The following is a 15,731-nucleotide window of genomic DNA, read 5'->3' as shown; positions in this document are numbered from 1 at the left end:
GGAAGGGGAGGGGCCGGTGGAGGGAAGGGGTGTGGGGGTGGAGAGAGAAGGGATAGGGACAGAGGGAAAAGAGCAGAGAAACAAAGAACAAAAAAAAGTGCAAAATGTCCCTGAATTTAAACACACACTCCCTGTCGTGAGTTAATAAAAATGGCTCCCCTAGCACTTATTTCATCAGGGGTAAACTGTTTGGAAGGTTTAGAAGGATTAAAGGGTAAAGCCTTTAGCTGGAGTAGGTGTGGCCCTGTTAGAAGAACTGGGTCAATGGAGGTGGGCTTCAAAAGCCCATGCCAGGTCTAGTCTCTGTCTCTCCTTGGTCATGGAGTCTCTGCACAGCAACAGAACAATGACTCCAACAGTTCCCCAGCTGGTGGTTTGTGGAGGTAATGGACCTGAAGGGGGAGAGGAGTCTTTCTGGAGGATGGACATTAGCAGGCACGTGCTTTGAAGGTTTATAGCCTTACCCCCACCACCTTCTGCTTTCCTTCTTCCTGTCTGTAGATGAAATGTCATCAGCCATCTTCCTGCTCGCTCACGCACAACGGTTTTCCCTAATTGCTACCATCCCTCCCCACAATGATCAGCTCTGCCCTCCTACCAGCGCAGGCAACACAAACCTCCCTAAGTTGTCGTTCTATCACTGACTGACAAAAAACCTACACATGAAGCCAACCGAGGGAAGACAAGGCAGGGACTACAGACCAGAACCTGGTGGAAGCAACTGGAGTCAACGGATCCATGTTGCTTACTGGCTTCCTCAGCCTGCCCAAGGGTGGCGGCACCTACAGTAGGCAGGACCCACCACATTAATCATTAAACAAGAAAATGCCCCACTGAGTGGCTTATAAGCCAATCTGGTAGAGGCATTTTCTTAATTGAGGTTCCTTGTTGCCAGATGACCTTATTTTGTAAAATGCTAGCAAGGAAGCTAACCAGCACAAAACCTTTTCTTCCTTAACTCCCCTTTCTCCATGCACTTTCACGGCAACAGAGACGTAACCAATGTGAAAACATATTCTTCTCTGCAGCCACTGAGCTTCCTCCAAATTAATCACATATCAGGACATTAAGCAACTCTTAAAAATGGGAAAACTAAAAATAACATCCTGTAGTCAGTCTATCAGACCACAGTGGAGTCAACAGCAAAATCAACTGCAGAAACCATACAAACTCAGGAAAACTAAATGACAACTGGGTCAAGGGAAAACTTTAAGATTCCTGGAACTGAATGAAAATCAAAACGCATCATACCAGAATCTATGATACACAATGACGATAGAACTAAAAATGCCTTTATTAAAAAAAACCAAGAGATCCCAAGTTAGTAACTTGACACGCCAGAAAAACAATCAGGCTAAAATTAATGATAGAAATTAAAAAGCAATGCAAAGAACCAAATGAAGATTAAGATTGATAAATCTTTAGCTCAACTGGTCAAAATTCTAAAAGACCAAAATTAATACAATTAAAGGTGAAAAGGGAGACATTACAAAGAAATGGATGAATCTCTAGCTGCATAATATGCAGACCCATAACAGACTCCCATAGTCACAGACTAGGAGAATTAATGAGAAAATGGCTACACTGCCCAAAGCAATCTACTGATTCAATATAATCCCCATCAAAACTTCAAAAGATGAGAAATAATAATCTCAAAACTCAAAGAAACACAAAGAACCCAAGATAGCAAAACCAATCCTCAATAATAAAAACATGGAAGGTCTCACCATCTCTGATTCCAAGTTATAATATAGAGCGATAGTAATACACGGCATGGTGCTGACATAGAGACAGGCAGGCCCATTCATCAACAGAACACAAAGCTCCTACAGCCAATCTATTTTAGGCAAAAAGGTCAAAAATACACATTGGAGTAAGGCAGCATGGTCAACAAAGGGTGTTTGTCAACCTAGATAGCTCAATGTTGAAGGATGAAACCAGATGCTTAGCCTGAACAAAATTCAATTCCCAATGATCAAGGACCTCAAAATAGGACCAGATACCCTGAACCTGGTTAGAGGGGGAAGTAGGATTGTTTCAACTTACAGGCCCAGGAAAAGACTGTAGGCAAATTAAGATCAACAATTAATAAAGAAACTTCATGAACTAAAAACACTCTATACAGCAAAGGACACCATCATTCCAGAGGAGGAAATGGGAAAAAACATTTTTAACAACTATGAGACTGGCATAGGGTGTTTAGAATATACAAAGGAAAAAAAAAATCAACATCCCTCAATCCACCAAGAAAAGCTCTAAACACAAAAAACAAAAACAATTAAAAATTAAAGCATGAAACTACACAGAGTTCTCAAAGGAATACAGATGGCTGAGAAATAGTTTTTAAAATGTGTGACATCCTTAGCAATCAGGGAATGCAAATTAAAACTACTTTAAGATTTCATCTTACTCCAATTGGTATGACCAATATATATAAATTTTATTGACGAGAGGCAAATTACAGTTGGGTATTAGGGTGTACAACTTTCATCCTCGTGCTTGGGAGGCACAAGAGGTGAATTTTTGAGTTAGAAGCCAACCTGGTTTGTACAGTCAGTTCCAGGCCAGCCTGGGATACGCAGTGAGACACTGTCTTAACCAAAGAAAATCAGAGTGCAAACTGGGACATCCACTATGGTGGAGTGTGGTTCCCTCAAAAGGCTGGAGACAGCTCTCCCATGTCATCTTGCTATCCCAGTTTTGGGCTTAGTCTCAAGCAGTCTGTACCCCACTAGAGACATCTGTTCATCCACGTTCACCGCTGCTAATCCACGATGCCTAGGAAACTCTGCAGCCTCCATATCCATCCCCAACGAACAGTGCAGATATACACTGAAAAAACATTCAGCTATAAAGAATAATTGAATTACAAAATTTACAGCTAAACGGATGGACCTGGAAATAACCATTCTGACTGAGGGACAGGCACAGAAAGATAAGCAGAATGTTCTCTTCCACACATGATGGCTAGCTGTGAATCTCTGATGCCTGTGTGTTTAAACTGGAAATTACAGAAATCAGGGAATTGGCAAGGGGCCACAGAAGGTTTAGATTTCAAGAGAAATGACATGACCATGGTCATGACCTCTAGGGAAGAATCCAGAATTATCATGCTAAATGAACAAACTAATAAACGGTACTCTAAATTATCTTAATTATTTACAGAGCTCAGATGTATGCAGGCAGACAGGGAAGTCACAAACGTGGCGATGGCAGGAGGGCAGGGGTAGAGGAGGGGACAGGAAAGACATGTGAAACCTACGAGTCACAGAGAAACCTACGACTGCAGAGGACTCCTACAAACACACATATAAAAGACATTTATTTACAGGGTACTATCCTAGAACAGCAGAGGTGGCAGGCACAATGTCTTTTCTAGATACCTGGGCTATCCAGATAAGAAATCCAGAGCCAGGTACCAAGGACCTCACATCAAATTGTTGGTCAGCACTGTTCCACAGATGCCCCTTCCCCTGAAGCAGGAGACTACAGTTCTTGCCATTGCTTTTCATTACCATCCAGAACTTGACAGCAAGACTTTACATATCTAGGTCACCGGATATGAAGAAATCAAGCCAGACATTTCATTCCTACTGGCTAGCTCCATAGTGCTGGAAGGTTCTATGCACACTATTAGGAGAGAGCAAAATACATTCATTCCGAAAGCTAAAGCAATGACTTGCCTGGCAAGTATTGGCATGAATTGTGTGGGAGCAACCAAGCACTTTCTCACTGGATTTAAAGCCTGCTTCTCAAAACGGAGCTTGTGCCTGGTACTATTAACTGGGCCAATCCCATGGTCATGACCTCTAGGGAAGAATCTAGAACATACTAATAAATTGTCCTCTACAACTGTAGATTCGTTCATCTCTCAACACTCACAATCGCTTCTCATCTCAGAAGAGGGGACAGGTGGTTAAGTAGCCATCTACAGCAAAATGGCTCTTGCTGGGCATGCCAGAACCACTGTACACATGAACTCATCATAGTGGTTATGACTACCCACATAAGACCAACCAAAGATAAGTCAGCCAAACCCCAAGTGTGGCAGTGGAAGGGGCTCTTAAGACCCCACTCTCAGCTGAGAAGCTATTGACAGCCAATGCCTATTTGGGGAAAGAGCGTCAATTTTTTTCAGGGATAGGTCCTAAGAAGCTACCAGTGCTCCAGCAGACAGTCCTATACCCATGCACATATAGACAGCAAGCACTAAGCAAACTAAGTGCCTTTCCCATCACAGCACAGGACGATAGGAGGGGGAAAGCACTGGCGAGACGGGGAGGGAAAGAAAGCCTATACATGCACATGTATGAAAAATCCGTAAGCAATACGAAGTGCAATAAAAAAGCAGAAACATGGAAGGTCCTCCCTGCTGTGAAAAAGTTTACAGGTGAAGAAAATAATGTTCTTATACTTTATTTTCTGTTGGGGGGTGGGGGGAGAGGATGGGCTTGCTATCTATGGTGTTCCAAGTGGGGTTAGGTCCATGACTCACATTTCTAAAATGGTTTAGTATTTAACAACACACACACACACACACACACACACACACACACACACACTCACACACACTCAGCTCATTCTTTCTTCATCTTCCTATCTCCACGTAATTAGTATAGTATAGTTCTGAGGGTTTTGACTGAATATAAAAACCGTTTTAAAGCAATTTGTGACCAGGAAGAGAAAAAGCAACAGATACTAGAAACGGGCTGGAGAGGTGGCTCAGAGCAGTTCCTGCTCTTGTAGAGGACCACGGTTTGGTTAGCAGTACCTAAATCATGTCTTGCAACCATTTGTAACTCCAGTTCCAGGGGATCCAACACCTCTTCTGGCCTCCATGGCGGCCTACACACAGGTGGCACACTTACAGTAAGTATTTTAAAAATAATAAACTAGAAGCAGGAAAGATACCATGAAGTCCTCAGACCCACCTCAGAAGGGAAGGCTCTCTTAGTTCAATGGTCAGAGTATACAATACAGCAGCCATCCTCCCAGTCAGATTTCTGTAGCTATACAGTAAAAGACTGATTTGAACACTAAAGATAAATTTAAAAATAAAGAAAATACACTACACCACTATCATTTTATTGATACGAAAGGAATTAGCAAGTAGCTGAACTAGTTCATTAAAAAAAAAAAAAAAAAACTAAAAACCCTCTTTAATAAATCTTAAAGGGGTTGGGGATTTAGCTCAGTGGTAGAGCACTTGCCTAGCAAGCACAAGGCCCTGGGTTCGGTCCTCAGCTCTGAAAAAAAAAAAAAAAACCTTAAATGTTGCAGTCAAATAATTTTGTTGTTGCTGAAGCAAGGTCTCATATACCCCAGGGCATATATGGCCAAGAATGACCTTGAACTTATCTCCTGCCTCCACTTCTCACAGACTCCGATCACCAGCAACTGCACTCTTCCATACCTCTAGTCTATCAAAACAATAAACAAGTCAACTCAAAACCACCACTTTAAATTTAAAAAAAAAAAAAATGGAAAAAGTACTACTCACAAGCTACTTCCCAGGTGTTAGGAAATTTTCTGTGCAGGAAAACAGATCATGGAAATGAAGTCTCACTATTTACAAACAGTGTATGTGTGTGTTTAAGAGATCTTGGGTCCGGGGGCTGGAGAGATGGCTCAGTGGTTAAGGGCACTGACTGCTCTTACAGAGGTCCTGAGTTCAATTCCCAGCAACCACATGGTGGCTCACAGCCATCTGTCATGGGATCTGATGCCCTCTTCTGGTGTATCTGAAGACAGCTACAGTGTACTCATATATGTTAAATAAATAATATTTAAAAAAAAAAAAAAGAGAGAGATCTTGGGTTTTCCGGAGCTAAGTCCCACTCTATGTCTTACTCATGACCAGTGTTGCCAAAATCAAACTAAAATTAAGAGGCCAAGGAGATAGCTTGGTCAGTAAGCGTTTGCCTCTAAAGCTTGAGCGCCTGAGTTCTGGTTTCATGCACCAACATAAAAAACAGCCTGTAATGCATTTCTGGGAGGCAGGTCCCTGGAGCTCACCTCAAGCCAATGTGACCAAACCTGTAAGAGCCACAGTAAGAGACCCAGAGACTAAGAATGACGTCCCACTAGACTCCCAACACATGCATGCATACCAGCTGACAAATGTGAGCTCACACCATCAATTCAAGACAGATGTTACTTAGATACCATGTCCAAAAATAGGAAAGGCACATGCTCAACACTTCTCTAAACATTGAAAGTTTTGGGTTTTTCTTTCATGTTCTTGTCCTTTGTTTTTCTATTTTTTTGTCTCAAGAGCTCACGTAGACCCAAGTGGCCCAGGACACAACAACGGGATGACGTCTACCTTACAGTCTTCTAGTCTCCAATTCCTAAGTGTCGTAATATCAGGCATGTATCACTAAGCCCACTTGTAAAATTTTAATTTATTCTCCATGTTTGAACTATGTATACAAATATGTATTATTTCCCCATATATCTGTGCAACAACTGATGGTATGGACCACCATACCCTGTTGATCATACAGTGTTAGGGAGTGAATCCTGCATGCTAGGAAACCAGTCTACCACTGAACTACATCCCACTTTCTAAAAATACATTGTGGACACTAACAGCTTTCCAGTTACTATGTCCTCTGCAGAAGACTTTTAAATTCTCAGGCAAGCCCTAGGAAGCACATCATGAGACACAGTTTAATAATTCTCAATCACAGGAAATGTAGCCTATCCCAGGGCCGTCCCTCCTTAACACTCAGTTAAGCTCTGGTTGACTTGCAATGTAGGATTCCAAGTGTAAGTCACAATAGTGTTTCTTCCTTTTATGAACGCTCAGATCTGAGAGTGAAACTTAGTTTTAACAAGGATCATAACTCATTCTTATGAAACGTTAACCAGAAGACTAGTTATGAGTTACAACCGTTCAGGTTTCTCCTTAAAATACCCCTTTACTCAAACTGAAAACACACTTGCTACGGGTTAGCCTACCCCGACCGACCAGCTCTTACAGTCAAGCATCTACTCCTCTCAAAGTGCAGTGGCCCCTTCTAAAGCTTACTGGCCACTCAGGCAGCAAAGGCTCGGTCTGTCTTCACCTCCCCCCCCCCCAAAAGCCCGCGCTTGTTCTTGGTGCCAACGAGGAAAAAAAATTTAATACATAAATCATTATCACATTAAGAAATCAGAAGAATGGAGCAAAACAACTAAAAAGATATATGATATAACCTATTTTTCTAAGAACTAATTTCTAAAATCAAGTTATAGTTCTCAAGAGCATCTTCACAGTGCCGTCCGAAAATACCCCAAAACATTACCTTTATCCTTAAAGCAAGGCACTCCCACAAACTCAGGTAGGTTGTGTCCCTTTCCAAGAACATAAAAGAATGGTGTTAAGTACACACTGTACTTTGGGTGCCCAGAGGGTTTAGGGTTTTTTGTTTGGATGTTTTGTTTGCAATGGCAAATGTTCTATGTAACAGCTGAAGCCCCATAAACAAGTAAAGCAGTCAGGTACTTAAAGTCAAATGTTAAGTAAAATTAGATTTTAAAGACAACCACTATTTTGTGAATTCTTAGAATATGAAAAATAGGTAATTTGCTTTTTGGAACACTTGGTAATATTACACAAGGATAAGGTGTTGTATATATCTTTAAAACACTGTGGCAAAAATAAAACAACCCCTGGCTCTTTCTGCAAGAACTTTCTATGAGGTGAGTAAGTTGACCTTTAAGATACTTTAACCACAGGGATGACAGAGTATGTGAAACCACCTCGCTCTAACAAGCATGCAGTGAAGGCTAATCTCTGTTCTGCTATACAGCAGAGACCAGGTGGGAGAAAAGCTATGTCCCACCTGTGACTGAGAAACTGTCAGCCAGGGGTGGCCACACCTCGAGAGGGACTTCTAGGTAAGATTCTCTCCTCCCAAAATGCCCTAGGCCCTTATACCACCCCCAAACCCCTAAGGTAGAGATGCCACAGTCCACACTGAGTCGCCTCAGTCTCTCCCTGCCACCTTTGGAAAGGTAAACAAACAACAATCTTAAACACCTAATTTATAGGTCTGCAATCCTCCTTCAAGGCAGGTGTCTTTGGCAATTCCCCAGTGAGCACCCCACTTAAGACTTCCACCAAATACTCACTCACAGCTCCCAGCCTTACCAGGTCGTGGGTAGCCCCAAGCTTTATGGGAAGAGAAATCACTCCACAACACTCATGCACAATTTGGTCACACACAACAGCGACTCGGCTTTCAATTAAAAGCATACCTCCCCAAGCCAGCCCAATTGTGGAAGCCCTTCTCTGAGCGCAAAAGTGTGGCCTCCCAGCCTGGAGGCACTGGCCCTTTAAAGGTTCTGGCTTCCTGTACACCCGGTCCCTCCCCTCCTCGCCTGCTCCCGCCCCGGCCAAGGGTCACACTTGAACTTTAGGTTGCCCAGAGCCTAAAAACCTTAGCCACCCACTTGCGCGCGCGTCAGAAACCGTACCCAGCAAGTGGGAACGCTCGATTCAGGCCACTTTGGATAAAAAAACCAAATTTGCCCCGGCCTCGGGGAACCTTCGGCAACTGCTGGCCCGCACAGCGCTCAGCACGCTGCGCGTTTAGCTAACCCATCAGCTGCGGGAGCCCCGCGTGTGCGTGGGGAATGTTTCCAGTGCTCCCGTCACCTCTGCTGTCGGGTCCGAGGGAACCTCGTCGGCCAAGGGTCGGGAGAGTGGGTGCGCATGTGGGCGGAGGAGTCGCCCCGACCCCTCGCAGGTCCGGAGTGTCAAGTGGCGAACCCTTCGAAGCCAGCCCCTCTACTCCAACAACTAGCCAACTTCCAAGCCTGCTCTGGCATTTCACTTAAGTTCTCAAACAAGCCCTCCCGGGGTCCCTCTAGAACTCCCTCGCCTGCACTTCGTCCAAATTTGGCTCCAGGTCTCGGGGAAGCCCCCGCCACACCTGCCATTTCTCGCCCGCTCTCTCCGTGCGCCCATCATTTCCGGGCCCGGAACACCCACACGGCCGACCCTCGGCGGGCCCCAACAAATCCACCCCCCCGGGCCGCCCCGAGGCCGTTCACCTTCCAGCCCGCCGAGCTGTTGCTGTCGCCCTTATCCTTGAAGTAGGGCACACTCTTCACCATCCACTCGTAGATCTGCGACAGGGTGAGCCTCTTCTCCGCCGAGCTCTCGATGGCCTTGGTGATGAGGTCGGCGTACGACAGGTTGCCCCACGCGTTGCGGCGCGACGAACTGGTCTTGCGCGGCTGCCCAGCGAGTGGCCCCGCGGCGGCTGGAGGCACCGGTGGGGGCTGCGACAGCGGCCCGGTCGGTGGGGGCTGCGGCGGCGCCGAGTGCACGCAGCCCGCCTCCGGGCCCTGGAAGTCCCCGCACAGGCCCCTACTGGCGGCAGCTGCGGCCGCCACGGCCACGCAACCCGGTGCCCGCGCGAAGTCCTCGCTCTCTTCTAGCAGGCTCAGGTTGCTCATAAAGTCGGTGCTGACAGCGGACGCCGAGGCCAGGCTCGCCGTGGCGTCGGGGTTGGCGGCCGTGCTGCCCGACGGCGCCGGGCTGGAGGTGGTCGAGTTGGACTGGTTAAACTCCGGCCTGGGCAGCGGCCAGGTGCAGGAGCGCTGCCGAGGCAGCGGCTCGAAGTCCGGGTCGGTCTCCACCACCTGAGGCGCTTCGGCCATGGTGCCCCCCGCCCCTCCCCCACCAGCAGAGAGTACCAGGAGACGCGGCCACCGGGGGCGCGGAGCCGGCGCTCGGAGTGTCGCTCCGAGATTGGGGGCCGCGGACGGCGGACGCACGCCGGAGCGAGGAGCGGCGCAGCGGACGGACGCGCCCAGAACTTAACTTCGCTGGGTCACCGGTGTCGGGGATCCTCCGAGTTCGTGCCTCGGACGGGGCAAGGACCAGGCCGCGGAGCCCGGCAGCTCGGGCACCACGCTCCTGATGACAGGGCCGCGGACGCAAGGGCAGACCGGCGGACGCCGCGGGCCGCTCTCTCTCCCCCGCGGCCGCGCGACAGCGGCGCTACTGCCTGTTGAATGTGGCGGCGGCGGGGACTGCAGCGACTCCGCAGCCTCCCGTCTTACGGGATCTGCAGCGGCTCCCCGCCCGCGGCGGCGCGCGCGCCGCCCCGCCCTTGACTGACAGGCTGCGCGACCAATGGACGCGCCAAGTCTCTGCCTAGACAACCAATGAACGCGGGCCTGGGAGGGAGCTCCTTTCCCTCGGGAGGCGGCAGTAGGTTGGTGGGGGGCAGCGGGGTGTTTTTCTTTCTCACACACTTTTTTTTTCTAATCTCCGTTATTATTTTCTGTAATTCTCAAGTGTTTCTGAGTCTCTGGCGCCTCAGTGTTCGGATTGCTAGGAGGCAAACCGGCGTGGAGGCGGCGACCATACTTTTGTTTACTACGGAGTGCAATCGAGTACTCCAGGCAGTGCCCAGACCCCGACTCCCGGGATGGCGCGGAGCCGCTGCGCGCTCCCGGACGCGACGTGGGCGGTGGGGCGCCTCGTGGATTCCACTCAGCCCGCTCCGCCCACGCGTCTTCGCGGAGCTCTCGGGAAGTCGGTGGGGTTTGTTTTGGAGAAATGTTTTCTTAAGCTGGCATCTGCCCGGGCCGCCCCAGGCACGAAGATCCTACGGTGAAGATCCGTCGCTCTGCGGCTCCGGATTCCCCTTCCCACCCTACCTGTGCACACCTGCAAGCCGAGCCTCCGCGGTTCTCCAGCCCCAGCCCCAGCCCCCAGCCTCCAGTCATCCTGAACCCAAAAGAGGTGCGGCGCGGGGAGAAGACTGTTGCACAAGCACCTAGATCCAGTAGCGCCTCAGATCTGAAGTCTTCTATGGAACCTCTTTCCTGTTACGAGAATCTCACTTTTTCCTGAGGACCAGAGTGGTGGCTAAAGGGTCAGAGGAGAGTGTTTAGAGACAATCTTGTCACTTTATTGCCCCTAATTAAATTTAACTGGTTGCTTACTTCTTTTTTATTGAGAATGGAAGCGATGAGGTGTTGAAGTCGCAAAAGGAGATAAGCCACAATTGTTGGGGCACAGCTCGTCTCTCCAGTTCTTTAAGTTCCCAAACCCGGGTATCTAATATAGGTTCAGCAGAGCCAGAGGTAGAAAGACAATGATCCTTTTTGCCTTTATAGAGTTGAAGAAAATATTTCCTCGCTTGATTTTTCTGATTTGCTTTCTCTTTTAAAAAGAAGTATGGGTGGCATTTTCTTTTAATGACTAGGGACACCTTAGAATTGAAGATGCATATCGGGGTTTTAAATATGTCCCAAAAGACAGCTCCTAATTTCTTGTTGCTGTTGTATGTCACTCCTTCTTACGTGGAGTTTTTCTATGTAAAATGAGGCTTCCAAGAAAACCGGGCTTCTTACTTCTTATTCCTTCCACTTTGCATCTAGCAGTGTCTCTAATCCAGGCCCCTATTCATAATCCCTTTTTTCCGGAACCGGCTGCCTACTAATAAAAAAGATTTGAGTGGAGATCCTAAACCAGAGGTGTTGAGGGCAGAGGTGGGTTGACTGCATTACCTTGACTACGAATTTTGGCTGGTGAGGTCTTCTTTGACAGCCGCGGGGAGCCTTGAGTAAATGGGTGAGCTTAAAAAGGACCACAAAGCACAACCCTGGCTGCTCCTTTGTAATCACGCTGTGCTGAGGTGGGCCCACAGTCAGACAGCCGCACCCTGCAAATAGGCGGAGCACTGGTGGGCCATTCTTGGCAATGAAATCCAGCTGTGAATTTGGCCTTAGCCTCATTTCCATTCCAGTTTCTCAGGGACTGTACCGATAAGAGTATTTGGTTAAGGGAGTTTTCCTAATGCTTTCCCCAAATCTTCAAATTCTCTAAGGCCACTGTCCCCAATTGTTTCTTTAAATGTCATAGTATAGGCTAGTGATAGCAAAGGCTTAAATGTGTGGGGTCCTAAGCCGAGACAAAAAAAAAAAAAAAAAAAAAGCCTAAGAACCTGTACAATCAATGTCCCTAATACAAAGGTTTTTTTTTTTTTAATGCATCTTAAAAAGTTGATAAGGGGGAATATTCGTGGTTGTGTCAAGAAGTCAGTATACTGAAGCATAGGCATGGCAGAACATCGTTTCACACACATTTCCTATCCTCCCCTGGTACAAACCAGTCTGTAAAGAATAACCTTGTGTTGTAACTGTCATTTCACGTCCTCACAAGTAGGGAGATGCATGCAAAAACAGGAGTCACTGGGAAAGCAGGCATGATGTGCTTTGGGGATTTTGAAAGAAACAGGCAAAGTGCCTTTGATAAAAGTTATGTCAAGTTAAACATTCTTCTCTGGTAACCCTGTAAAAATGTTGCAGTGGAAAGTAAATGTGGGTTATCTTCGGCCTCCTTTGATTAATAGATAGTAAAACATCCCACTAAGAGAGCAGTGCCAGGGTGAGAGCTTCCACTTCTGGCTTCCCATCAATATTATCAATGTACCTGCAAAAAAGTATAACCATCCCGTAATACCAGTGTACAATACAATAATCGTTGTAGCTGGTGTGTCTTCTTCCTGCTAACCGTGCATCTTGGTAATTCTAGTCACCTGAATTCCGCCAAGATGAGTGAAGTCTTCACTGACAAGACTGAGAAAGCAGTGACTTAGCCAGATGGTAGCATGCCTGCTGAGCATACACCGTGCCCTGGCCTCTGGCATAAACTCCTAAGATAGTACACACCAGTAACCCCAGCACTTCAGAGGTGGTGGCAGGAAGATCAGGAGTTTAGGATGCATTCCAAACTAGTCTGGGTTACATGAGGCCCTACGCACCCACTCACCCACCCCCCCAAAAAAAAGAAAGAGAAAGGGAGGATTAAGAAAGTGGAAAAAAAAAGGGGCTGGAGATTTAGCTCAGTGGTAGAGCGCTTGCCTAGCAAGCACAAGGCCCTCCTGGGTTCGGTCCCCAGCTCCAAAAAAAAAAAAAAAAAAAAAAAAAGAAAGAAAGTGGAAAAAAGAGAGATACTACAATAAAAGGTGTTTTTGTGGAACATGTAAACATGACAGGTGTAGTGGTGCGAGCCATTAAACCCAGCCCTCAGGGAGGCAGAGGCAGGTGGATCTCTGTGAGTTCCATGCCAATCAAGGCTGTATAGTGAGATCTTGTCTCACAAACAAGCAAATGTTTTAGCTGGAACTAAAGGCCTGACATCCCAGAAACCCATAAAGCTGAAGCAGGAGAATCTCAAGTTTAAGTTTCCCTGGGCTATAGAAGGAGTTCAAATCTAGATGGAATAAGACTTACAAAGACCCTGTCTCAAAATAAAAAGAGGGCTGGAATGCAGTCTTATGGTAGAGATCATCATCTGAGGCCCTAGGTTTAATCCCTAGGACTGTGAGGTGGGAAAGTGGAAATAGTAAGTAGATAACATACAGTTACTGAGTTGTGATTGAAGCTCGTTGGTATGTGTACTCGGCTTTAATCCCTAGCAAGGCGATGAAATGAGAACCTTAGAGATGATATCCGACAGTGCTGGCAACACAACACAATCAATTAGGAAAGCTCTCTGATCACCTATGGGTGTTGTGCTATCAGTTTAACACAGCCCTCATGGTTCCAACTAGAGATAACGGCACTGAGAAGTTAAATGCTTTGTTCAAGTTCTGAGAAGTTAGTTGGGCTGGGTATAAAAAGATTTCCCCTTGCTCAGGCCAAAATGATGCTTTCCATTCTGCTACTGGTGATACCACTTTTGGTAGCTCGAGGTTTTGGGATTATCTGATGAAATTTAACCTGTACTAAATAGTAGGTCCTTAGACTATTTTTAAAATTAGCCAATTCTGAGCTCCAAACTTCCTGGACACTAGCATTTAAAGTGTGTGTGTGTGTCTGTGTGTGTCTGTGTGTGACATCGAGGACTCAAGATGGCCATAAAATTAATAGAGTTGCAAGTCTCAACCTTGCATTCATTTTGAAACACAATGTGTTTTCACTATCTTATTTCTGTTTCTTGTCATATTAAAGCTTTCTCCCATGCTTCTCCCAAAAGCAGGACATGTGTATTAAATAAGAGAACGTTGCCATGTAGAACACAGATGGCCGTACATTTTTGGCAGAGAGGAAGTTTTTAACAAGGCATTTTAGTTGGAAAGCTGCAAAGGAAGGAGTCAACTGCTGCTTTATCATCATCAGTTCATTTTCTTGTTTTTCTAATCTAAGCATCCTGTCTCTATAGCACTCGGCAATCTAGGCAAGGGGGTCAAACTCGATGGCAAGCAAATGGCTAACAGAGTCCAGGAGAGTAACAAAGAAATGACCAGCTGAAGAAGAGGCTACTAGCATTTTTTTTACATGTGTGTCTGTCTGTCTGTCTGTGTCTGTGTGTGCATACACATGCATGAGCAAGCATAGCAGGAAGTGTGTGTTTTCTTGATTCCATTTTCTCATTCCAGCTTGTGGACCCTGGAGATCAAGTTCAGTTCCCCAGGGTTGGTGGCAGGAAAGTTAACTCAGTTGTGTTACTAGTGGGCCTCCTGCTCCAGTTTTCTAGTAATTAACCATGCTGATTGTCTTTTGTTGAACTGAATGAATGGATAGATGGATGGATGGATGAATAGAGGTAATGACTGTGTAGTTAAGAGTACATGTGTTTTCCTATAATGTGCAGATTATCTGTGTCAGAGACAATGTAAAAACAGGAGACAATAGATTGTCACATTTCCAGGGCCAGAGAAATGGCTCAGAGGTTAAGAGAGTGCCCTGGCATAGGACCTCACAGTGGCCCATGACTATGGGTAAGTCTAGTTTCAGGGGATAGGACGCCCCCTTCTGGTCCCTGTAGTTACTAGGCATGAACATGCCACAGGCAAACATCCATAAACATTTAAATGTTTTTAGAGAGGGGATGAAATTACTAATTATCGGATTTGGCTGACTCAGAAGACCCATCCTTATGTAAAGTCCCTTGTGCCAGGAAAAAAAAAAATACACACACACACACAGACACACACACACACACGCACACACACGTGTGTGTGCGTGTGTGTGTGTGTGTCTGTGTGTGTGTTTTGCAGTAAATAATACCTTTAGAAACACACAGGATTGTTCTACCTTCTAAGGTTTAACATGCTCTATTTTTTGGTTTCTAGGCAGGGTCATGTAGTCCAGGCTGGTCTCTAACGGATCGAGTAGCTGAAGATGGCCTTGAACTCTTGGTTCTTCCGCCTCCACCTCCCGAGGATGCAGGAAATACAGGATTCACTCTGAACTTAAGTGTAACATTTAAAAATGAAATTTCTAATTAGCAAAAGACTGAAAGAGTGCCTGGAAAGAAACTAATTTGTCTCAAAGGAAAAAAAAGGATGCCATATGTACGTTAAATAATCTGATGTTTCAACAACAAATTCAAAATAGGATATTTGAGTTATGTTGCATGTTTGAGCACCACAAGATTCAAACTTGGAAATACTTTGTAATACAAAAACCAAGCTCCACTGGAGGCTGATGGCGTCAGGGTTTATATTGCTGTGATGCAAACACTAAGTCCAAGAGGCTGGGGAGGGAAGGGTTTATTCCGCTTACACTTCCACATTGCTGCTCATCACCAAAGGAAGTCAGGACAGGAACTCACATGGGGCAGGAACTGATGCAGAGGCCATGGAGGGTGCTGCTTACTGACTTGCTTCCTCTGTCTTGCTCAGTCTTCTCTCTTCTAGAACCCAGAACCACCAGCCAAGGGTTGGAACCAGCCACAGTGGATCACTAATTGAGAAAATGCCCTACAGCCAGAT

General features: G+C 46.2%; 1 protein-coding gene across 1 annotated transcript in view; it reads right to left on the bottom strand.

Moving 5' to 3' along the window:
• The window catches only part of Foxo1 (forkhead box O1), a 78,447-nt gene extending 68,688 nt beyond the window's left edge, over nucleotides 1–9,759 (bottom strand). Inside the window, exon 1 of the mRNA NM_001191846.3 lies at nucleotides 9,043–9,759. Coding sequence (NP_001178775.1) covers nucleotides 9,043–9,654 — 612 coding nt within the window. The 5' untranslated portion in view covers nucleotides 9,655–9,759. The remainder of the gene's footprint in view (nucleotides 1–9,042) is intronic.
• Nucleotides 9,760–15,731: the final 5,972 nt, after the last annotated feature.

The sequence above is a fragment of the Rattus norvegicus genome, chromosome 2, assembly GCF_036323735.1.
Source record: "Rattus norvegicus strain BN/NHsdMcwi chromosome 2, GRCr8, whole genome shotgun sequence".
Classification (NCBI taxonomy): Eukaryota; Metazoa; Chordata; class Mammalia; order Rodentia; family Muridae; genus Rattus; species Rattus norvegicus.
Note: the sequence above shows the minus strand (reverse complement) of the source record. Positions and strands in the feature narration are given on the sequence as shown.